At 44.9% G+C, this 25,598-nt stretch overlaps 2 protein-coding genes across 2 annotated transcripts in view; both read left to right on the top strand.

The window, feature by feature from the left end:
- The window catches only part of LOC115316694 (zinc metalloproteinase-disintegrin-like EoVMP2), a 39,133-nt gene extending 14,044 nt beyond the window's left edge, over nt 1-25,089 (top strand). The window contains exons 8-14 of the mRNA XM_040212293.1: nt 1,132-1,265; nt 13,596-13,651; nt 14,797-14,908; nt 15,147-15,314; nt 21,971-22,103; nt 23,118-23,237; nt 25,042-25,089. Of these exons, the coding sequence (XP_040068227.1) occupies nt 1,132-1,265; nt 13,596-13,651; nt 14,797-14,908; nt 15,147-15,314; nt 21,971-22,103; nt 23,118-23,237; nt 25,042-25,089 (771 nt within the window). The remainder of the gene's footprint in view (nt 1-1,131; nt 1,266-13,595; nt 13,652-14,796; nt 14,909-15,146; nt 15,315-21,970; nt 22,104-23,117; nt 23,238-25,041) is intronic.
- Nucleotides 3,684-4,691, top strand: LOC120841369 (ras-related protein Rab-10-like). Its single transcript, XM_040212250.3, has one exon. It carries the CDS (start codon nt 3,874-3,876, stop codon nt 4,474-4,476), a length of 603 nt encoding a protein of 200 aa, XP_040068184.1. The 5' UTR covers nt 3,684-3,873; the 3' UTR covers nt 4,477-4,691.
- Nucleotides 25,090-25,598: the final 509 nt, after the last annotated feature.

The following is a 25,598-nucleotide window of genomic DNA, read 5'->3' as shown; positions in this document are numbered from 1 at the left end:
GTGCAACCATCACGGAAACAGGGGATCCAGAACCAACAACTATATGAAGGCATGGCAGCGAAAAATTAAAGCCATGTCGGGAAGATCGCACCCAAACCCCTTCGGGTTCACTGATTTAATCGAGAGAGACGAGGCCCAAACAAGAGTCATCTCGCTTCAAGTTCGGAACGGGGGAGCCGTACGTGCGCGAGGCCGAAAGTGGGCTAAAAAAGTCAGAAAACTGGCAGAGAGTAAAGTACGTTCTCTCACTGACGTCATTTCGCTTTTCTTTTAATTTTTGGTCTATCCTAAAGCTTCTTTGGAAGTATAGGCATTCCTGAGAGCTTTAGCCGGAGAAATAAGTGTGTGAAAAAAGTTGCAGTCGATTCGTTGTACCAGTGTGTGACGCGTAAGAAATAAAACCAAGATACGTTTGTTGCAAGCAAATAGAATCTTTCTAATAGAATGCAGAAAAATGGTTTCGAACAAGCCTGCAAGGAAAGAGGGGAGGGTGGGTGGGTGCTAGTGCGTGCCTGCACACCTATCTTATATCTGATGGTATGTTGGTGCCCCGAACAAGGTAAGAAAGGAGCGTCGGTCTGTGTTGCGAAGAAGGGTTCCTATGGTTCGGTGAGGGTAAGAAAGAGACCACTTATTTCCGCCACGACCTTGCACTATTTTAATGTTGCGATTACATAACACCGTGTAAATGAATAAGAAAACGAAAACATATGTCTCAAAGTGATAGTGCCAATCACGAGCAATTGGGGATTTATCTGTCTAAATCAAAGTCACGAAATCACTTCTGTTCGCGCAGTCAAAGCCGTTGGTTTTATTTTGAAGTAACCATTCGTTTTCTATTCCCATTTTGTACAATTTTATTCTCGTCGCAAGATGGCGCTTTCACAACAAAACTAGCTCATTTCTAATTCGTTTTCGCAAAGTTTGGTATGCTTCATTTAGCTTATTTTGCTTAGGAGACTCAATGTCAAGTATTGCACAATTTTATAAGCAATAAGACCAGACACATTAATGCATCTAGAAAGTACTATTTTTCGATGATAACCAAGCACCCTTTTATACGGCAGTCAAATTTGTGATTGAAAAACTTATAAAATATAAACATTTTCGTTTCATTCTTTGTGTTTACAGACGAAAGAAGATGAGTATTTCGTTGTGGAGGAAGATAATGTAGTCACAGCTATTAAGTCACTATATGCCTTTGGTCAATTCACCAAAAACACCACGTTCGCAAGGCCTGCCGATTTCTACCTGATGCTCTTTGGGTAAGCAAGATCACGTAATTCAGCCTGAGGTTGAGTTGTGCCGTGAGGCAGAGATGTCACGAATGACAAGGTGACAAAACAACGAAGTAACTGAGAAAACTGAAACGTTTAATGGGGCGAACTTGTTCCCAGAAATAAAAGGCAAAAGAAAATAACAACAGAGCGTCGCGGGTGTCCAAAGCGGCGAAGCAGCAGGATCGAACGCTGAGGCGAAAACTGACTCCTGCTTGCCAGGCGGAGCCGCTTTTGTACACGCGTTGACTTCTGGAGCATTCGATGCAGAAGGTTCGACGCGTAGAACATTCCAACTTCGAATCAGCTAGACGGTTCTCGAATTCACCCGAATATCACAATACAGTGTAAACAAAAATGCGTAGCCGAGGCCAGGAATCGAACCCTGGCCATTCGCGCGGGAGGCAAGCGCGATAAGCGTTAGGCTACGGCCGCGCTGCCTACTTGGCGCGCGGCATTACTCCACCCTTAAAAAGTGCATCGTCCCGATGGAACACAAAACAAAACAAAGCACATAAAAAGAACGGCAAACTAAAGAGTCATCTGAAACACATAAGATCCACAGTCCTATCGAGCGTAGTACGGCTTCAGGCGCACGACGTGGACGACTTCAGGTCGTGGTGGGCGGCGTGATGATGTTCTTGTTCCGTCGGGCATCACCTCGTAGTTCAGCTCGCTGAGGCGACGAAGTACCTTGTACGGTCCAAGGTACCGTTTCAGCTGTTTCTCACTGAGGCCGCGGCGACGGATGGGCGTCCACACCCACACCCTGTCTCCGGGGTGGAAGTGAACGTCCCTGCGACGAAGGTTGTAGCGGCCCGCGTCGACGCGTTGCTGGTCTTGAATCATGAGTCGGGCGAGCCGGCGGGCTTCTTCGGCGCGTTGAGCAACCACCGGGGCGTCGTCGCTCTCATTATCAGATGGCTCATGGGGCAGCATTGCGTCCAGCATGGTCGTTACCTTCCGACCATGTACCAGCTGGAAAGGGGTGAATCCAGTGGTCTCTTGAACCGCCGTATTGTAGGCGAACGTGACGTAGGGCAAACTTCGTCCCACGTCTTGTGCTCAACTTCGACGTACATAGAGATCATGTCGGCGATTTTCTTGTTAAGTCGCTCCGTCAGCCCGTCGGTCTGCGGGTGGTATGCGGTGGTACGACGGTGGCTGGTGTGACTGAGCCGGAGAATTTCTTGGGTCAGCTGTGCCATGAACGACGATCCGCGATCTGTAATCAGAACTTCGGGAGCGCCGTGCCGGAGGACAATGGAATCGGAGAAAAACTTCGCGACTTCAACCGCAGTCCCCGAAGGAAGGGCTTTCGTTTCTGCGTACCGCGTGACATAATCTGTGGCGACGATTATCCAACGGCTTCCCAGGGTCGACGGCGGAAAAGGACCAAGCAGATTCATTCCGATCTTCTGGAACGGTGCAGTTGGTGGAGGAATTGGCTGCAGGAGACCTGCCGGCTTCGTCGGCGGTTTCTGGCGTCGCTGACACTCGTGAAAGGATCGGGTGTAGTGGTGGACGGTTTTGGGGAGCTTGGGCCAGTAATACTTTTCACGAATACGGGCCAATGTCCTGCTGTATCCAAGGTGTCCGGACGTCGGATCGTCGTGACATGCTTGAGAGATCTCCTCTCGAAGGTAGGTCGGGATTACCAGCAGCCACGGCGAGTTGTTGTACCCGAAGTTCTCTTTGTAGAGTACACCTTGTCGAATGGCAAAGGTTGGCAGGGCTCGTGAGAAAACACGGGGCACGGTACTCACGCTCCCTTCCAGGTGCTCCATTAAGGCGCGCAGCTCCGGATCGTCTCGTTGACGTCGTGCCATGTCATCGGTGTTCACTGCCCCTAGGAAGCACTCGTCGTCATCGTCATCGCTGCTGCCGGGAGGTGTTTCGAAAGGGGCCCTGGACAGGCAGTCAGCGTCGCTGTGCTTGCGTCCCGACTTGTAAACCAGAGTCATGTTGAACTCTTGTAGCCGGAGGCTCCATCGAGCGAGGCGTCCTGACGGGTCCTTGAGGTTCGCAAGCCAGCAGAGCGAGTGGTGGTCCGTGACTACGCGGAACGGGCTTCCGTACAAGCACGGACGAAACTTCGTAATTGCCCAGACGACCGCAAGCATTCTTTCTCAGTCTTGGAGTAGTTTCTCTCTGCCTTGGAGAGTGTCCGACTTGCGTAGGCGATGACTCGTTCGGTGCCTTCTTGTACTTGATACGCTTCTTTTGTTGAATAAATTGCACATCTTAAATAAGCGAATGGCGGGCAAGGATTTGGCGGAAACCAGGACAGGCTTAGGGTACTGCCCCCGGAGAAGAGGGTGATGAATTGTTGCTAGGGTATGTTCCAGTAATTGTCGTGTCACGAAAGTGAAGCATACAGATAACATATGAGTGTAAGAGAGAAGTGAGCGCCTATGCATCGATGGACTAGCTAGCGTCTACCGATCGCAAGCGCCGCACCCGTGAACCGCTTGCTATTGTCCTCGTGAGCCGAGACCCTCCCGACGGAAACGAAGCAAAAGAGAACCGCGCGAGAGGGGCAGCGTTTCCGCTCCTAAGTGATACCCAAGATTCCCCGAGAGCGGCCATTGTCGGAATGGCCAAGGAGACGTACGATTTGCTCTTCAAATTGCTGCTCATCGGGGACTCCGGAGTCGGCAAGACGTGCATATTGTTCAGGTTCTCCGACGACGCGTTCCACACTACCTTCATATCGACCATCGGTATTGACTTCAAGATAAATACCATAGAGTTGAAGGGCAAGAAAATAAAGCTGCAAATATGGGAAACAGCTGGCCAGGAGCGCTTCCACACAATCACGACATCCTACTACCGGGGAGCAATGGGCATCATGCTGATGTACGACATCACCAACAGCAAGAGCTTCGACAACATAGCCAAGTGGCTGCGCTACATCGACGAGCGCGCCAACGAAGACGTCGAGAAGATGATCCTGGGCAACAAGTGCGACATGGAGGACAAGCGCCTCGTCTCCCGGGTGCGGGGAAACGCCGTAGCGATAGACCATGGAATCCGGTTTATGGAGACGAGCGCCAAGACCAATGTCAACATCGAGATTGCCTTCACAGAGCTCGCGGAGGCCATCTTAAATAAGCAAATGACGGGAAAGGATTTGGCGGAAAACCAGGACAGGCTTAGGGTACTGCCTCCGGAGAAGAGGGTGATGAATTGTTGCTAGGGTATGTTCCAGTAATTGTCGTGTCAAGAAAGTGAAGCATACAGATAACATATGAGTGTAAGAGAGAGAGAGATAGCCTAAAAGAGACACCCACAACACATAGCAGGTGACTATGACCAGACAACACTATACAAAAGCAAAAACGTCGGCAGATACACGCAGCAAAACCTGGACCCCAAGTAGCTCCCCCCCTAGAGCGTCTTCATCCACGCCGATACAATGGCCGCAGCGATGCATCGCGGCCACGCAGATCCTCTCGACGCCCCTCGGGACCTTCGAGTTTGTGGAAAGTCGTGCAACGGAGCGGAAGAACAACAAACAACGGCGTCCCGGGTCTTTCGTTTGGACGGACGGCCGCCCGGCCAACGCTTGTTTCTTCTTTTTACTGCCTTAATGGGACTGAGAGTCGGCGGTCACACGGGACGACGGAAAACAAACGTGCGGCGAACCTCTCCTCCGCACACGTCGCCTGCCAGAGAGTCGCCGGCGGAGGACGTCGAGTGTTTGTAGTGGAGAGACGGACGGACGTGCGAACGACGACAACTTTCAGAACGAAACGTTCGTGGCGACCGGCGAAGAAAGGACAGTGGGATTGTCTCCTTCTCCCTATACCCCGCACCTCCACCAAAAATGTCACAAATGACAAGGTGACAAAACAACGAAATAACTGAGAAAACTGAAACGTTTAATGGGGCGAACTTGTGCCCAGGAATAAAAGGCAAAAGAAAATAACAACAGAGCGTCGCGGGCGTCAAAAGCGGTGAAGCAGCAGGATCGAACGCTGAGGCGAAAACTGACTCCTGCTTGCCAGGCGGAACCGCTTTTGTACACGCGTTGGCTTCTGGAGCATTCGATGTAGAAGGTTCGACGCGTAGAACATTCTAACTTTGAATCAGCTAGGCGGTTCTCGAATTCATCCGAACATCACATTACAGTGTAAACAAAAATGCGTAGCCGAGGCCAGGAATCGAACCCTGGCCATTCGCGCGGGAGGCAAGCGCGATAAGCGTTAGGCTACGGCCGCGCTTCCTACTTGGCGCGCGGCAATATCTTAGTTCCGTATGGCGATTCAATGCTTCCGAAGGATATGTGATAGATTAAGGCGGTCGTGCGACAATTTTCGGGCTTACAATGAATTGCGCACTGCTTAGATCAAATCTTTGACTTTCATAGCCCCCCAACACACGAACTACCTTTTATTTCAACTCAAAGACAACTCAACGAGCACAGTTAGCTTTTTCAACTCGTTGCCGGAACAAGTGGCCACGTGATCTTCTATTACGGATTCTAGGCAGGCAAGTGGCAACATGCCCTTCTCGAAGGACATGTTGCCACTCCTTGCTGGCAACATGCCCTACTCGAAGAACGTGTGCTCGGTGTGCTCCGAAGCGTTCATCGGCCGGATGCAATTCCTGCGATGTTCGGGGCCTCGCGGTACCCGCTTTCACTGCAAGTGCATCGCCGTTGTGGGAGATGACTACGATTACTTCATGCATAGTGGTGTCAGCACTTACAAGTGTAAAGCCTGCACGAGGCGCAATGACTCCGATAAAGTTAGTGTTATCAGGAAACAACGCCCTCTTGATGATTGTGATGTGGCATCGGTGAGCACCATTGTGGGAAACTGCAGCGCGTGTGGCTGTCTGAAAGACTTGTTGGTGGCACTGCATGACAAGTTCAATTCTCTCGTTAAGGAAGTTCTCTCGGTCAAGGCGGAAAACGCGTCTCTGCTTCTGCATCTGTCAAGGAACACGGAAATGCTACGTCGTTTTACTGCCCGAGCCTTTGAGCCACGGCCGACAACATCGCCGTCTGAGCAACCAAATCCTGCGTCCGCAAGCTTCGCGGAGGTTCTCGGAAAAGATTCACCAGGCCGGTACGTTGCATTAGCCACTCTAGAGGCGTCCGGAAGCAGTTTTACTTCCGCCCATCCACGTATTACATCTACATCTGTGGCGGCTGCTGTGTCCTCCGTACTGCCGCCCGCGGTGACCGTGCCGAAGGCGTCTACAGATGCCGATTGCTTTACGCTCATCCAACGGGAAAAAAAAAGTCAAGCCATGCTCAGGTTCCTGCGCAAGCAGTAAGCTATGGTCAGCGCCTGAATCACCAAGGCTCAAGGCGCTTTTTGTATCGCGTCTCAATCCTGACACTACGTGTATTCATGTTGGGGAGGTGCTGACAGCAGTTTTGGAAGGAACATCTTTTACATGCACCAAGTTAAAAACTAGACACGAAAGCTACTAGTCATTTCGCATTGTTGTGAACGAGGATAATTTTAACCGAATGAAAAATGCAGAGGTTTGCCCAATGGACTCCCTTTTTAGGACATTTTTCGATGTTGCAGGGCGCAATGATGTTCGTGACACAGCAACCCCCACTAGCTTGTCAAAGGAATTGTTCAGTGTTTTATCGAAACGTCCGCGGCCTACGTACAAAGGCTCCTATTTTTTTTTCAATAACGTTGTTCTAGGTGATTACGATATCATTTCTTTAAGGGAAATTTGGTTATATAGCTCATTTGCATCCTTGGACTATTTCCCTCCTGAATACACAATGTTTCGTCGGGATCGAGATTACAAAAAACTTTCCGTTAAATTCGGTGGTGGAGTACTAATAGCAGTTGAGAAACATTTACGGGCTATTCGCCGGTTTAATCTCGAATTCGAGTGCGAGTCCGCTTGGATTGAAATACGTCTTTGTGATACCAATAGCTTACTTATAGGCACTTTTTATTTTCCTCCTAATTTTGACGGATCTAAGTTCTGTGACCAATGAGATATGCTAGGGGATAAATTTAATGTGGATCAACACCGTATAGTCATACTTGGTGATTTCAATATTCATAAAATAAACTGGAATTTGGTACTTCCGGCACTGTCTGCTCATAGTGCATCATTTAATGCGAATGCCGTTTTTTTATTTGTTAACCTTTTCGGATTTACCCAAATGACCGGTCTTCATAACTCAGTAGGACATTTGCTTGATCCGGCTTTGGCCAACTTTCCTATCGACAGCCTGATGTCTGTTTCCAATCCGCTTGTTTTACCAGATGCTTGGCACGTTCCTTTTTCTGTTTCCTTTATGATTTCTGTGGGTAAAGTAAAGCACAAAAACCGTGAGTCGCTTGCTTTCTCAACGGCGATTACTTTGGCATTTATCAACATTTAGATAATGCAGATTCGGCTTCCATATATAGTATGACCGATGTAAATTGTGCCATTGAAGTGTTTGCGAATTCCGCTTTTTGGTACCTAAACTTTTCTGAGTCACGTGCGCTAGCTAAGACATTGTTGAAGCGCGATAAAATATTACACCATGAGTCAGTAGAACGCAGCTTAAATCGTGACCCAATGCTTTTCTGGCTATATGTAAAGGATCGCACAACTACAACTTCGTCATCAATAAGAATAGCTGACTCGTTAGGTGATATGCTGTCTGAGCCCAAAAATGTGTCAAATGCATTTGCGAGGTTTTTTTCTTCGGTTTATTCTTGCTGCCAAACTGGACTGCATGTGCATGGCGTCAGCGATAATGCCAGTGATCAACTGACACTTCTATCTTTTGAAATTAATTATATTGAACTTGCTATGAGGAAACCGAAGCCAAAGTTATAAGTTGCATTTGACGGCATTCCAAGCTTCATTGTTACAGGATGCTCCTCTATTTTTGCGCATATCTCAACGCATATTTTTAACATGCCGCTGCAGAGCCTTACATTTCCTCCCCTGTGGAAGTACTCTATTACTGTGCAAGAACGTAATAATGGCAGAACGGATGACGTAAAAAAATACAGACCTGGGTCGTTACTATCTCCCTTTGCTGAGGTCTATGAAATTGTTTTATTTGAGCGCATTTCAAACTTTTTTTAAGCATAAGATAAGCCCTTCACAACACGGTTTCATGCGTGGAAGGTCTGTTGAGACAAATCTGGTGTCTTTTATTAAGTTTCGTTTCGCCTGCTCTGTGTCAACGTAAACAGGTAGACGTTGTATATATAGATCTCCCTAAGTCTTTTGACCCAGTAGACCATTCGCTCCTTGCACACAAACTAGAATCCTACGGCGTGAGTACCTTCTTTGTTCCCTGTTTCTAGATTATTTGTATAATAGACACAATTTTGTTCGTGATCTTGGACATAACTCCCGGCGTTATGTTTCTTCTTCGGGTGTGCCGCAAGGTTCCATACTTGGGACGATATTTTTCAATGTTTTTATTCATGATTTGAGCTCGATTGTTAGCAGTTCAGTCGTCTTGCAATATGCAGATGATGTCAAGTTGTTTAGGCAGATCATACCCTTGGAAGACTGTGAAAAACTTATGGAGGATGTTAGGCGTGTGTGCAATTGGTGTCGTAAGAAATGCTAACGCTCAATTCTTCTAAAACCGTTGATATGTCTTTGTCTAGAAATGTAGAAAAAATTAAATTTTGTTACCAGATTGGCAATGATCCTCTGCGAAGAGTTGATATCACGCGTGATATTGGTGCATACATAGACTCTTCGTTATACTTTATTGTACATATTAACAACCTTATAAATGGCTCTTTTGAAGCTGGGAGTAATTTCTAGAATCACGCGTGAGTTCTCCACATCAACCTGTATTCTTCGGTTATATTTTTATTAATCCGGACAAAGTTGGAGTTTTCCTCTGTAGTCTGGAATTGTATTAGTTCTACGAGCCAAGAGATGATTGAAAATGTTCGAAAGCGTTTTTTTTTCGAATTTTTTGTTTTCCTGTATAAATGCATTCATTGATTAATTGATTGCCCAGATCTCACATCTGCTATTAATATTCACGTTCCGAGTCGAGTTTTGCGGGTTTATCCAACTTTCCATGTTTATCACATCATCCAAACCAGTCCCCATGACCCGTATTCAACACTTCAAAAACACCCTCGGGGGAGCAGATATTGATGTTTTTAATCCAAATTTCATAGCTTTCAAGACTTTTGTAACTAACCTGTGAACATATTGTTGTGCATCATTACCGAGGCGTCAAGCTGTTCATGAGCACAGAAAATAAACAAATAAATGAATGAAAATGAATGAATGGAAAACATTAGCGGAGACCGGAGGGGTATTACTACAGGGTGATTCAAGGAGAGGACAGACTCTTTAAATCGACCGCAACATTCTGTTTCTTAACCCATCGCGGTACGATTTTGTGCAGCGTTGCCCACAGATAGTGCATTATTTTGGTTGTAAAATTTGCAAAGAGCGAACTTACCTGAGGAAAAAGTAAAGAAAGAAAAAGGCTTAGATCCTATGGAAACGCAGCGAAGCCACCGGTCTTCAAACAACCCGGTGCCGTTTCGCTCGGGAGACAAGAAACGCCGCAAGTGGTCGCGACGCCAACTGCCGCCGACGAACGAGCATACGACGTCTTTAGCGGACAAGGAATTGCAGTTCCTAGTTGTTTCCGCGCCATTTTTTTGTTTCTGCGACTGTCGCCGCCTGCGGAACGCGCGGTGCTTTTGAGTCGAAAAGATCGTCTGCTAAAGACGCCGGCTCGCGGTGCCGTATGCTCGTTCCTTGGCGGCGTTCGTTGCGCCATCTCTTGTCTCCCGTGCGAAACGGCGCCGTGTTTTTTGAAGACCGGTGGCTTCGCTGCGTTTCCGTAGGAGCTAAGCCCTTTTCTTTCTTTACTTTTTCCTCGGGTAAGTTCGCTTTTTGCGAAGTTTGCAAAAAAAAAAAAAAAAAAAGGCACCATCTGTGGATAACGCTCCACAAAATCGTAGCGCGATAGGCTAAGAAACCGAATTTTGCGGTCAATTTAAAGAGCCTAACCTCTCCTTGAATCACCCTGTAGAGTTGGGCTGTTCACTTCACCTCACTGATTAGACGCAAACTACTACTCAAATGTTCGTCTAGCTGTTTATTCTCACGAATCTAACTCGAGCGATTACGGATTGCTCGTGTCAAATACACGAGCCGCCTTCGGCACTTTACCCCATATGGTGTGATCTCCGTAACAATGTCGCTAATTTTTACGAAGCAGAATAACATTTTACCATGACAGGGAGGCTCCTGTGCTAGTAGTCTTTCCCGGAAGTACAGTAGGATATATCGAAACGTTTCCGCAATGAATATGAAATGAAAACAAAACCATTCCAAGTTATGGTATTTGAAAACAGAATCCCCTCGAAGATGAACGCATTTGATACAAGGTCTTTCCAGCTTTTCTATTCACTCTTGGAACGGAATTGCTTCGAGATCCTCCATGGGCAATTGAATATCTCTGTTGCCTTTTCATTCGACCGAAATCTCTTTCTAGCCAAGACATAATGAGTTTCGGGAAAAATATTAAGTGTGAGAGAATACAAACTTCCATTCTGTTATGTTTTTTTTTTTTTCTAATCGGAGCAAAGATTGAATGCAGATCATTTGGTACGCTTTAAGAAAATACGACACCCATCTTACGGAAAGCTTTCTGTTTTCAATTTAATTCATTACGTAAAGTCTTATCTACTGGGTGACGAGAGATGCCCACGGCTTCCTCTATTTTACGCACTTTTATTCGGCGACATGCAAAACGTTTCCTCTACAGTGTCTGATGTGCTGACCGTTTCACTGTGTAGCGAACCTGATTAGTCGCTTAATATGTGCCACAATGCTGGAGCTTCGAAAAACCCAAACCTCACTGTTGAAAACGAAGGCGATAAATCTGAAGGGATCAAGGCTGAGTTTATTTTCGTTTTTTTTTATTCTCTTTCTCTCTCTCTCTTTTTCTCTCTCTCTCTCTCTCTCTCTCTCTCTATATATATATATATATATATATATGCGTGTGTGTGTGTGTGTGTGTAACGTTGCTAGCCGCCACAACACCTGAGTGTGTATATGTTATAGAGGGTCGTTTCAAATTAGGAGACCTTGTGAATATGAACAAGTTTTACTTTGAGAATTAGAATAAAATTAAGAAATCGTGAAGAAAATTTAGGAAAAATTAAAAATTAAACTGGAATAAATGAAGAAGGAAAACTATCGGCACGAAGCAAGAGTTAGGTCCGTAGATATACAGAGATCAACATGGGAGATTCAGTCAGTGTTCGTCTGCCTCACTCACAGTCAGCCATCTTTCTTCTGTCTGTTTGCTCGTCGTGGGGAAGAATGGAGATCGACGTCGATCGGGACCCCTTTGCCAAGTCCCAGGGTCGATGACAGCGTCTGTTCCGACTTTCAAATGTCGCATTCCACCGCACGCCCAACTGCCCTCTTTTCGCTCTTCCTCGTCTTTTTTTTCTTCTTCTTCTTCTTTCTTTTCTGACCCCACCGCTGCACCCTTTTCGCGCACCACACAGACACCCCCCCACACACACACACCTATATATATACATATATATATATATATTATGACCACTGCGTCCTTGATTTGATTTTTTATTAAAAATGCACAAGATTGTTCCACTTGAACGCTTGTCAAACCTAGACTATTGGATAACTCGATTTGATATTTGCATTCAATTCATTTGAAATAGTTGGATTGCGAAATGTTTTCACTCTATCCTCGCACAAGAAAACGTAAAGACAGCGCATAGACGAATGACATAAAGAACCCAAGAGCAGATAGAACAACGAACATTAAGAAAACACCGAGAAAACAAAAACAAACGAAAGCCGACTCGATGACAAGCCACATTCTCTTGATGAGAAACACCCGAGGAGTTGTTTTAACCTTCAAACCGTGACCTGCAAAGCTTTGATATGTTTTTCTCAGGTCATCAGTATCATTCGTATTACTGGCAGACAAGTGTTCCAATCACATTATGCAAACACCATCTAGATTACCGGTTCAAAGCAATAATACATTTTCATGTTTTATTTAAAAAAATACATATTTATTTTTATTTCGGCATAGTTCAGTGATTAGAGGGTGGTATCTAGTTACACCCATATGTGCTTATATGTGTCTATCCGATATGGGCTCAAGAGAGGACACATATGCGCTGATCTCTGTCTCCTGGATGAAGAAAGAATAAAACAATTAAATAAAACAATCTGTCTCCTCTTTGTCTTCGTCTTTCTCTGCGCTGTATTTGCCTTACCTAGTGATGAACAAACTCGCGTGCATCGCCACTTTTGACACCCTCGTACTTCGGTCCGACTCGTGCCAACAAGCCTTTGTAAAGAGCATTTCAATCCAAAATTGTAACATGCCCTCTTTTTTATGTGCCACTTAAATTGACTTTACGGCAAGGCGACAGGAGATGTGTAAAAAAGTTTTGTTGCCCCTGAAAACGAGAGGTAGAGGTGCATAATTTCGACTAATACGCGCTGCATGCTACAAGTTATTCATGTATAATTTCCGATAATATAAAGCCCTTTATTTATGCGAATCCTAGTGATCTCAGATTGTCAGTATTAGGCTGTCGCAAGCGTCGCAGTTTTGGTTTTAAAATTTCATGTCCGCAGACATTAAGACACAATTTCCTGGAAACAATATTTCTCTTGCAAAGGTTAAGTGAAGTCTTCGATTTTGCCGATTGTATATGTATAGTAAATGAGTTTAGCGGATATTGAATATTTCTTGCGGCATCTTAATGTTCTAAACACAAAAGAGCTTATGCGTTTCTTGATGCACAATCTTGTTGTCTTTTTCTACGTTTGGTTCAAAGCGATGGCCTAGAGAAAGGCGTGGTAAGGGCCGCGGGTAAATATTACGTTCAATTCTTGTTGTTTTAAATTGGCAGGGCTGGTGACGGGTAAACGCAGACGATTATAATCTCATCCGAGAACCTTGCATCGATGTTACGGGTGGTAACGTCAGCGCGCCATAACCCTTCCTAAATGTTCCAAAATTTTCTAAAATCGACTAAGTTAGTGCTTTTTGATGACGCTCAACTACGTTCTAATTAAAATGACGTTTTTTCTTACCAACTAGAACGTTCATTCACAAGTTATAGTTAATAATCTTACTTATCGTGACAGCTCCTCTGTTAGGTCCCCATCGCCGCGTAACTCACCTGACGAGACTGCAAAAGTGTAGCTTTCACGGCCTTTCTAAAAGAAGACATGTAAAGCCTAAAAAGCACAAACTATATGTACATACACCGTTTCATGTGATTAATGTTCATAGCAGCAGTCATGCGCATAATTAGTATTTTCATATTTGCATTTCAGGCGCCGCTTAGGGATGCGCAACGAGAAGACTAACGAATTATCTTCTTATATTGACGGTAAGCGAGCGGGGTCAGAAGATGCTGCGGACCACACATTTAGGCTGAATCTTGAGAAAATCGGAGTTTAACCAGTTATTTCCGAGAGATGTCTAACAAATAACGAATGATATACGCCTTTTCTGCTAGTTAGTAACACGAATTACTGAGTGGGATTTGGAAGTTAGTAGCCGTTTTCACAGAAGATGGCCTTTGCTGTATAAAATTAACATCGCGTGATTTGAAGCAGTTGGAGAAACTCGAGTTCAAAATATTGTTAAAGCACGTTTTGGCCACTTAATTCACAAATAAAATTTGACGAGACGGGTTTTCGTCAGATGATGAACATAAAAATCACATTCATCGAACATCTCTTGGAAATTTCACTGATATTCTTGGTGAGATTTCTAAAACACCAAACGCAAAAATCAACAACAAATTATGACTGTACATTTTTATTCTACGTAAAACTTTAAGGCCGCATGTGTACGTGTGTTCGCAAAAAAATTGTGATTTTCGTGACAAGACAACCTACGCGTTGCCCAACGCTAGTGCCTTCCAAAAGGAGCTCTAACGGTGCAACCTGATGTCAAAGTTTTAAAACTCAGTGTTTGCAGATTCAAAAGCTAGAAGCATTTTTTTTTTATTTTCAACTGGCAAAATGAGTGCCGTCTTCGGTAGCCGACGTCACTCATTTTCGTGCGTTGCTGGACTTCGTCGACTGCCCTCGTCTTATTGCGAATTTCCTAAAACAGTTCGTAACATTTGAGTCAGCAAGTTCTAAAACTTTGCATCAGGTTCAAGCACCGAGCGCTACATTTGGCCACAGACTGAGCGTTTAGTTATTCGTAATTTAGCTTTGCGCTGAAAAAAGTAAATGCAGATGTTTCTTTGTGTGTTTGCTTTGCTTGTATCTTTCTGAAAACAAATTTTCCCTGTAAGCACCCCGCCGAGCTCCTAGATACGGCTTGTATCCTTGGCATTCGAGAATTTGCACAAGCGGTCACGCCTCGGCTAATTTTTAATTTTAGGTGGCTGAACGTCTCATAATTCTAAATAGCTGCTTTTTCAAAGAGGGGGATTTTCACATCACAGCGTATATTTACAGCTTGAAAAAAACGTTATTGAATGTTTTTAGTAAGCAACAGATGGATTATTATTTCCAGGTCTAGCCCTTCCAGGAATGGTGTGCGTGAAAGGCTTCAATGTGGCAATTTCCAAGGAAGAACCTGCTCCCTATTATAGTTTCGCCACTATAGCCCACGAAATCGGGCATTTGTAAGTATCCAGTCGCTACCTTTGTAAAGACATGTGCTCAGCGTATCCCCTGTGAAACGCTTTTTTAGTCACCGTTAGTGAATCCCACGCCTTTTATCATCGCTACGGATAATGCGATATGGGCTGATAAAAAGCGTGACCATAATAAGCCTTGCTTTGCGTTTCTTAATCTGTCCCTGACTATGGTGTCGAGCATTAGATGTTTTTTGTTTTTTTACCATGAACAATATTTTTGCAGACTCGGGTGCACGCACGATGGAAGTGGTCCATTGAAAAATCTCCGAAATCATCCTAGTTCTCTTGACTGCAAGTACCCAGAGAAATACATAATGAAACCTGCATGGCCTATTGGACCACCTTTCGCGTTTTCGAATTGTAGTGAGGTGCAGATGCAATTTGTTTTGAAGTAAGTATTTGCTTGAACTTTCTTTGGCACTGGTATCATCGAACCTTTATTCTTCTTTTGACCCGTGACATATCCTAAGCTATTATTTCACCCTAATTTTGAATGTATCGTTTGCCAGTATACGGGGATGTTACTTCCAATCGTAGTTACTTAAATCATAGTTCACTTAAAAGGTAGCTGAATCCGCCAAACAAAGGACGTCGCTAAAAGAGTTACCATAATACGCGCAAGATATTCCTTAAGCTGTCAGCGATAGTTGAAAGGAACTTGCAGCTCACCTGTCATTGGAGAGGCTACGAGGCTGCAAGTTCACAGCGAAAATAAACAGTATTGTGGTTGTGCTGTTATTTTCCATATAAACAACTTATGGCCATTATATCGACCTTAAGAAACATCAAACTGTCTACCAAAAGGTAGCTGAATCCATTAAACGTGACAAATAATCTTTCTTTTTAGAGTCCTAGTTTGTCCGTCGGTTCTTTAATGTAAACAAACTCATTATCATAGCGGTCGTTTTAATGATTCTATATTTTAACCTTTGTTTTATTCCGTTATTTTAATAATACCGTATCAGCAGGCGAGTATAGACATGCCATTTTAATTCACTAGCAGTGATGTGAGGTGGTTCTCTCGGTAGTTCCAATTTCAACACCAGTCTGAACGTTCACGGCCGCCGCTGTGGCCATTTCGACAAGCAGTTGCCATAATTATGAAGTAAAAACATTCATAAAAATATTTTATCTGCATGACAACCTTAATTATTTTGAAGAACGTTTTATAAGCCTTTATTTCAGTAAGCTCGTAAGGAGAGGACGTCGATAGGAAACTAGCTCTGCCCTTAAAGCTATCTGTATTGTCCTGTTGTCGGCCCGAAATTCGCACAGCCAGTCATCAGAGCAGCACACGTTGTCCAACACAAGTTGCTTCTGTTTTTGTTTAGGAAAGCTGTCGTACCAAGGTAACTTTTTCGTTGTCATCCATGTTGTGCTAGTGTTGCCGCGATGTGACAGGGTTGTCGGACAACATGGGAAGGGAGCAACAAGTTGCACGATTGTTGGACAACATGTTCTGTTGCCGTTGCCGTCTTGTTGCCTCAGTGTGACAGGACCCTTAGAATTTTCTTAGCCACGCATTTTGGATAATCACTCCAATTAAAGAGGCATTAGTATATCGGCTGCCTTATGCTACTGGAAGGATAATTTTTTTCCTTTCTTCGTGTGTCTTCATTAAACATTTAAATGTTGTATTATCATTCTAATCTCATGAATCAGGAACATCCGTTATGAAAATATTCCCTGGAGAAGAAGAACAAGGGGGAACAAAGGACAAACACATATCTCCAAACAGAGTTAATTTCTCCTAGCTGTGTTGAGATTTGTTTTTGCCCTTTGTCCTCTCTCAGGTAGCACACCAGGGGAATACCCAACTTAGGCAAAGGTCTGGCGAACATAAGGGCCCAACTTTGGCGCAGTTAGGTTTTTGCACCATGGCACTCATCAGTGCCAAAGTACGGTGCCTAGTTATAGCCTTAGTTGGGCAATCCTTGGGCATGCCAAAGCTTGGCTCGTCTCTGGTACGCCAGAGGAGCGCCAAAGTTGGTGCTATACTTAAGCCATACCTGCCATAGTAAATCCTAATCTGGGAATTCGGGGCGTGCCAAGGTTTTGCGTTTCTCTGGTCCGCCAGAGGAGCGCCAAAGTTGGTGCCATACTTGGGCCATAACTGTTATAGTAAATCCTAATCTGGAAATTCGGATCATGCCAAAGTTTGGCGTTTCTCTGGTCTGCTAGAGGAGCGCCAAAGTTGGTGCCATACTTCAGCGATAACTGCCAGAGCAAAGCGTAATTTCGGTATTTGGGACGTGCCAAAGTTTGCCTTTTCTCTGCTCCGCCACATGAGTGCCAAAGTAGTGCCATACTTGAGCCATAACTGCCAGAGTAACGCCCAATTTGGGTATTTCGGACATGCCAAAGCTTGGCGTTGCTCTGGTCCGCCAGAGGAGCGCCAAAGTTAGTGCCATACTTGAGCCCTAGCTGCCGTAGTAAATCCTAATATGGGAATTTGGGGCTTGCCAAGGTTTGGCGTTTCTCTGGTTCGCCAGAGGAGCGCCATAATCGCCAGAGGAGCGCCATAAAGTTGGTGCCATAATTCAGCCATAACTGCCAGGGCAACGCATAATTTGGGTATTTCAGACAGGCCAAAGTTTCGCTTTTCTCTGGTACTCCACAGGAGTACCGAAGCGTGACATACTTGAGCTATAACTACCAAAGCAACGCCTAATATCGGTATTTCGGCCACGCCGAGTTTGGCTTTTTTTTCTGGTCCGATGCACTTGTGCCAAAGTAAGCGCGAGACTTGAGCCTTAACTGCCAAAGCAACGCCTAATTTGGGTATTCCGGACATGCCGAGTTTGGCTTTTCTTTGGTGCGCCACAGTTCTGCCAAAGTAAGTGCCAGACTTGAGCCATAACTGCCGCAGTCAATATTAATTTGGCGATTCGGGGCATGCGAAAGTTTGGCTCTTCTCTGGCTACCTACTGAAGTGCCAAATAAGTGCCGCAAAGAAAGCCGAGAGGCCTGCCCAAGTTTCGAATATCTCTGGTGTGTCACAGAAGTGCTCTTTCACGCGTCCCAGAAGATAATTAAATTAAATAAGCGTGGGAAACAGGATGGTAAGATGTCATCAGCTCCGTTCCCAAGCAGCACGGCAATACTTTGCAGTATCGTGCCACTGCCGGCCGAAAATCGGTTCCAATATCGCTCAAATGTCCACTTTTGCACCACCGTTTGATATCCGGCAGGTATTGTTGTACAGCTGTTTTGCCCCGGCCTAGCGTTCGCGCAATATTGTGGGAACACCCTACGATGCGTCTGCTCCGTATTGGCCAAATGTCGTGCAAGTATGTGTACGCTGCATATCATTTGTTGTATATCCAATCACATATACGGATAAACGAAATTTCTGCGATCGCTCCCAGATGTTTATTAGACCACTATCATCACACACGGTGTATTCTCGACATATTTACAAAGGTCACACTTCTCTGTAGAGCGAAAAGCAAATTATAAAATAGAATTAACACTGTCCTCATGCCAAGCAAACTCATCACACAAAAAAAAACCCGCGGAGATTGATGCGAACGCAAGACTACTATCAGAAGAATGCTTGCAGTGTACTTACTAATAAAAGAGCGATATCGTGTCACCTTGATAGAGGCATAGTCCAACTCAGGCACCCCCCCAAACACATTCGAGAAAGAAGGTTGCGCACATTCAACTGACGTCTCGTCGTCGGCGATGAGCAGTTTTTGTCGAAGCGTGTCCAACAAACACATCACAGGAATTCCACGAACTCCGGTGAAAAAAAAATGGCTGTTACCGAAAAATTGGCATGGACGTATTCCGACCGTCTATGACGAAAAAACACGGCCACGTCTGCAACGCACGAAAGCAACAGAACACCGAAGAGCGCAGTTCGAAAACCGGACCTACGTGGCCGGCCTATTTCTATAACTAGCCAAACGGCGAACACAACAGCCCCAGAGATCCCATCAGCGTGACAGAGAAAGTCACGTGACAAATTTTCGTCCAAACGTTTTTGTCCTACGCGTCCTACGTAAAGAGCTCATGCCTGGTCACGCGTTTCGCTCCACCCTTTTGGTTTGCTTAAAGCGGCTGTCGCGCTCGCTGACAGCCACAAGAAGACACAAAAGCAGTCGGGGAGGATTTGCAAAAGGCGAGGTCGAAGGGGCATCAACAACGCATAAAAGGAAAGGCCGCTTCTGCCGGTGACCTTGTCGCCTTGCCTAGTCTGTCAGCGCTCGGCTTCCATTGTGGGCCTCAGAAAGATAATCTCCTTTCTTGAGAGCGAAATGGAAGGGGTGGTTATGTTTTGCGAGCTTGTCGCCATCCGATAGGCCTCCATTATTCCTCTTCTGTCTCGGTCGCAGTGGATTCCCATAGCAGTCGTGCCGGCGAAATTAGGAGCGCAGCCGGGACGTTTTCTCCCGTGAATGACGATCGGGTGCTCAGAATCCGAAGCAGCTCTTTCGGCGTCCATTTTATGTTCTCAGAGTCGGTCGTTGAGGCATCGCCCCGTTTGCCCGATGTGCCTGGCCCCGCAGGACAGGGAAATCGGGTAAACTTCCTCCGCTTCCTCTCCTTCCCCCAAGATTTCCCTTTCCGGCACTCCCACAGAGCGGGCGGGCTTTGAGCTTGAAGCCGAATATAAATCCTGTCAGTATCGTCCCTTTTGTGTCTAGGGGAGGAAGTGGCCGAGTGGGCTAACGCGTCTCAGCTCGGAGCGTGGAGCGAAAGCTTGTGCTGGGAACCTCCTGGGTTCGATCCCCGCCGCCCCCGCCCGTTTCGATCTGGATGAGTTTCGTACCGGCACGCGTTCGTGTGATCACTACTGCGTGATGCACGTTAAAAGCCCCAGGTTAGTGGTTGTACCGCACTGGCCAAATTTCTCATCTACAGCTAAGAGACCGATTACCCGTTGAGGCGCATCTCTATCAAGGCTGTATAAACATAAAGAGCAAGCCAAGTTTTGTTTTTTGTGTCTCCACTTTCTAAATATTTAAAAAGTGTCGACACGCTAAAATAGCATAAGTTCCGGAATTTCATTCTCACTCCCTAAGTGTGATGCTGGAACCGCGCCACGGAGCCACGGTCATTTTCGCTCTTTGTTTTCGCTAGGATTTGACAGTGCTCAATCACAATGCACGACACGCACAGAGCCACGCTCGCTTTTGCAATGCGCCGCCTAATAATGATATCTCTTGTGGAGACGTGCGCACATCAGTCTCGAGCAGTGCTAGCTCAATGGCACCACTTTCCGTAAAGGCGGATTCAATCCGGGGATCTAAGCAGTCGCGCGATGCGACTAAATCGCATCGCAAAAAAAAAAAGTAATTAGATGGTCACTCTGGCGCGCGCGGTGAGCGAGTCCAACGCCTTCGTTGACGAGTCACTTCTCAAAAGCTCTCGTTCCGAACGCCGTTGATTGGCTCGGCCTGCCCGCGACAAGAGCGCATCGCGAAAAGTCGGGTCAGCTACCGACTGCTCACATCCCGACGCTTTTTGCCCGCCATGGGTCGCTTTTGCGATGAACGTTATCGCGCGACTAGATCGCATCGCCGGTGTGAACGCGCCTTAATGTCGAACCAGTCTCACGGCACGTCCTGATATTGGCGTGTGCCTACGCGCGAGTACAACATCTGGCACAATTTGCGTTTGCAAAGCCTGGTCCAGCCGCGTCAAAACATTCAGCCAACATTTGGACTGGAGAAATCAGGAGACACCCAAAATAAGATAAAGTTGCCAGCCGAATAAAACTTTATTTCTATTTAATTAAGATGAAGACCACACGCGTACATCAAATACCTCATCAGCCGAACTCTAAGGCAGTAAGCCAAGTTCTGGCACTTGTTTGGCAACTCTGGCCCGTAGCTGCCAGATGACAGCCAAACTATCGCATCGGGAAACGAAGCCTAACTTTGGCACTTGTTTGGCGACTTTGGCCCGTAGCTGCCAGATGACAGCCGAACTATCGGGAAGCGAAGCCTAACTTTGGCACATGTATGGCGACTTGGGCCCAAAGATGCCAGATGTCAACCGAACTACAAGGTAGTAAGCCTGGCACATCTATGGCAATTTTGGCCCGAATGAACCAGATGACAGCCGAACTATCAAAAAGTGAAGCCTAACTTCGGCATTAGTTTGGCGATTTTGGCCCAAAAATGCCAAAGATCTGCCGAACTACAGGGGAGTAAGCCTAAATCAGCCATTTGTTAGGCGAGTTAGGCCCAAAGATGCCAGATGACAGCCGAACTAGCAGGCAGTGAAGCCTAAGTTTGGCAAATGTTTAGCAAATTAGGGCCAAAATACCCAGACTGTTGCCAAGGGAGGTCAGGTTTGGCTCTACTTTGGCTTCTTCGGGCTTTTCAATGCCCTAACTCACAGACGGAAGCCAAGTTTTGACCCAGAACTCGGTGCTGCCTGAGCTTGCTCTTTTTCTACAGCGATTATTTTCATAATTCTTTTCCAGCTCGCTTGCACCTTCGCATAAATATCATTATTATAATCACCTTAATATGCAGGCCATTTGTCCTTCCGTATTAAAAATCTCAGTTGTATGAGAATTGTTTCTGCTTCCAATAAACACATATGAATCATACAAGATTCATAAGAACTACATAAAAAATGTAAGAAACTTGTGAAAAGTTTCCTATATGTTCTTATATATCCTATATAATTATTTTCACGGTTCTTATATGTTCTTTTTCACTAGGGTTGTTGGTGTTCGACCAGCGGCAGTTGATAAAATCCGTTAGCTCTACTGACGCCTAACTCCAAGTAAGCTCAGTTGGCAGAGAGCTCCACTGGAAATAGAGAGGTCCCTGATTCGATACCAGGACCAGGCGAACCTTTTCTGTCCTACACCAGTCACCTAGCTGTGTTTGGAGAGTGGTGTTGCTCCTTTGTCCCCGTTGTTCCTCTTCTCCAGGGAATATTTTAAACATTCTAGTGCAGCTCCCTTGCACCTTTGGATTAATTGCATAGTTATCAAAACATCCGTATTTCTCCCATTGCACACACCCAGATTTTGATATATTATTTTAAAACATATAATGATCGATTCTTGTTTATTCGCAGGCTACATGGAGAGGAATGCTGGAAAACACAATCCGACTATGACTTTTTTACCGTCACTAAGGAGGTTGCGGGCCGTAGGTTCACACCGGAGATGTTCTGTCGACGCATTAACCCGCAGCAACACTCTTCGGCCGTGAGCATCATTCCCTTCCCCTTTGTATACCTTTCCTCAAATGAAATTCGCTCCCGTACCTCTCGTCGATGCGCTCAGCATGCTGAAGGTCTGTCCAAACGGGACACTTTTTGTGCAGCCACAGCATTTGCTGTCGCTGGAAATAAATGGTTTCCTTCAGTTCCGGCCCGCTTGCGAACGTTGCTTTTTTTTTTTTTTTTTTTTTTGCTGGGGGAAATGCTATTTACGACATCACATGGATCCGAAGTCACACGCTCTGCTGGCTATTGTCAAGACCCCACTGTTGTTGTCAATCGCAAATCTTCCGAAATCAAGGAAGAAGAGGGTAGGATAGTGGGGAGGCGAGGAGGAAAGGCGTGCTGTTTGTATGGTTGATGCCCTCACTGAAAACGCAGGCGCGCGCAGCAAACTTCACGTTTTTTAGAAGCGTGCACACTTCTTTTTTTTTTTTTGCCGTGCAGAGCATTTTTTTTGGGCAACCCTTGAGCCTTGCGCTAATAAACGTTTTTTTTTTCAATAACAAAAGCCACCTTTCATGTAATGCCGATTATGTCTGTGCTGTGCCATGAACATACGTCACAGCTCAGGCTCCCATAGAGCGACGTTCTTTATGGTTGGAGAAGTACAGTCTCGATGTTTTGTCTTCGTAAGAAAAAACAAACTTCATTTAAATTTGTATATTCACAATACCTCACACGCCTTTTAGGTATTGCATATATAAGTACTAGACCGTTGGATCTGAAACCTAGACATAAACGGACGTGAAATCGCTAAACATGTACCGGAAACAGAACCTACTGCACAACACGTTACCTTCCATAAAAATATATTACATGTACGACTAATGTTTAATGTCTTTCGGAGACCATTAGACATTTGCTGTAGCATCTGTGGTTATGTGCGCATATGTTCTACAGAATTTGAGATCTAAATTAATATTGAAAATGTAATCAAACATTTGTTCAGCAGCAAATATTTGAAGTTAACCACCTTTCTTGCTTCAAATATTTTCAGAGTATGGAGAACTGCGTCATAACGTGCCGTAATAATGTGCCCACCAAAAACGGTTACTTCCAAATAAAGGAAAAAACCCACTTTGCTCCATTTGGCTACCCATGCGGAAATAATGGAGAGGTAGGACATCCCAAAATACTTTTCTTCTCTTAGTTTCTAAGCAGCTTGGGGAGCATGGGTGTTTCTGATGAGTGCAAAGAAGGTAACATGTCAGTTAGGGGAGCTAGAGCACCAACAATTTAAGAAACGCATTAAGTGCCGGGTACTGAACACCTTACCATTGCTCGGTAGCCAATAAGATCTCGGCATCAGTGAATAAGCACGTCGAAGAGCTGATCACGCTCTCAGAATAGAGTCCATAATGGTCCACACCCTGCGATCTTTCAACCGACGGCGACTCTATGTGTGCTTCAAGAACGGCTCACCGCTATATCCTCGACTACCGAACACTATGTAGACAATTAATGTTATATATATATATATTTTAGTTAGCTCGACTTCTTTAGAGGTGCAAGTAATATCCGGCTACAATGAATCACAAGTGATAATTAGCCTGTCCTTTTAGGCTTTCTAGATTTGTTTACAAAAATGTCGGGATCGCTATACTAATGTAGTCTGCCATCTTTAACGGTTCGAAAATATAATGTCGCCCCCAGCGACCCTTATTGGGACTAGATGCCAACTTCCATGCTTGACAACAGACATTTTTCTTAAATAAACCCGGTTTTGTTTCTCAAATTGTCCTACCAGGTACACCTGAGTCACCCAGGGTGGATAGATTGGAGAAAAAAAGCTGTACTTCTCTTTGTTGCACCATCAGAGGAAGATAAGCTCCTACTCTCGATGAAAAGAGGTTTCCTTTTCCCGACTCTCCTCTTCACTGGAGTTCCCTCTGGCATTGTGGAAAGAGTGAACGAGTTCGTGAGAAGAGCTTATTGTGCAATGTTTTAAAATCTACCTTTCTCCGAACCATTTTTAAGATATAATTTAGGCCTTTCTTTGTAAAGGATTATGGGGCTGGTTCACCAAAAAGATGGTTTTGAATTTATGGTAAAGATGGACGGTTAAAATTCCGCGTCGAATGTAACGAGATAACTAAGACTTTCACAGTTTTGCAATACAAGCGGTACATCGATAGTTCTTTTTTTTGTAAAACTGAGATAAAAATTTCTATTTCACATGTAGCTTGAAAGAAACATACAGATACTCAAAACGTTCCTCTAAGATATTATCGGAATACATGTGTACCGCGACACTGGCCAGTTCTGTCTATCTCCGATTTCACATTGAACAGAGAGGATCGCCAGCAAGAGCAGTCTTTCGAACTGCGAAAAAGAGACAGCAGATTGACCAAGCGCCGCTTACCCATTTCATGCATTCTTAGTCTGATGTTAATTACCAGTCACTCTTTGACGTGAAGCTCAAATTAATTGGAACTGTGGTATCTGATGGCTCGTTCAAAGCAGCCAAACCCATTCGGCATGCCACATGATGCTCGCACACACAATATAACCGGACGGAAAACAAAAAGAGAGTCCGCCACGAATTGCAAACAGCTCAAACCTACCTAAAAGTGATATTGACACAGGAGGAGCTTTTTCTATGTCAGAAGATAGCTTGTATACGTCTATGTTTTGTCTTAAGTTGTTCACACATGTATACACAAATGTACTACAACCAAATGTATTCAGACATATATTCTTGCTAAACTTGTCAAATATTTGTTGAACGCTTATTTTTAACGTATATTTATCTCCAAAACCCGAAACCAGACCAGTACGCATAATAAAGAGATCCTACGTTAAAACTTCTGTATGGTGCTTAGAATAGCGTACCAAGCATAAATTGACGGCTGGCTAACATTTCTCGGTGTCTCTCCACGACAAAGTTTAGAAATCTGAGATGAAAATTGCTTCCTTTTCAGCGTTGCTGGTTCGGAAACTGCACAAATATTGACCGTGATGTCTCTTAAACAGTTAAAAAGTGGAAAATGGCGGTCTCAAGTATCCATGCATCTGAAAAAGTATAAATAAAAGCGTTTCTTTTTGTCTTTCGCATTGAGTGTTGTATGAAAAAATAATCACAATAAATATATGTATTTACAAATCGTTTTACGATATAATGCCTATTAGAACGTATTATGAACTTCATTTAGCTTTAGCTGTGAAAATAACACGAAAAACGAAATAGAGGCTTGACCTAACGGGTCGTTTTGCCTTAATTTGTCTAGAATTTAAAATATTCTTTGCGGCAGTTTTTAGTCCAGGTTCTGATATCTGCCGTGCTACAAATGAATGAAGAGCGAGAGCACTGTAGCAACTTGTATCAGATCAATCGATACAAATCCATTTTATTTACTAATTGCCACACAATACACAACAGCATGCACATATAAAGACTCAGTAGCGCAGGATAGCTTTCTGGTTATCGCGTATCTTCTCGCACGTGTCAGCATTATCCGTCGCCATTGCAACCCAACGT

The sequence above is a fragment of the Ixodes scapularis genome, unplaced genomic scaffold (assembly GCF_016920785.2).
Source record: "Ixodes scapularis isolate PalLabHiFi unplaced genomic scaffold, ASM1692078v2 PGA_scaffold6__148_contigs__length_123643588, whole genome shotgun sequence".
Taxonomy (NCBI): Eukaryota; Metazoa; Arthropoda; class Arachnida; order Ixodida; family Ixodidae; genus Ixodes; species Ixodes scapularis.
The sequence above is the reverse complement of the archived record's forward strand: the minus strand, read 5'-3'. Positions and strand labels throughout refer to the sequence as shown.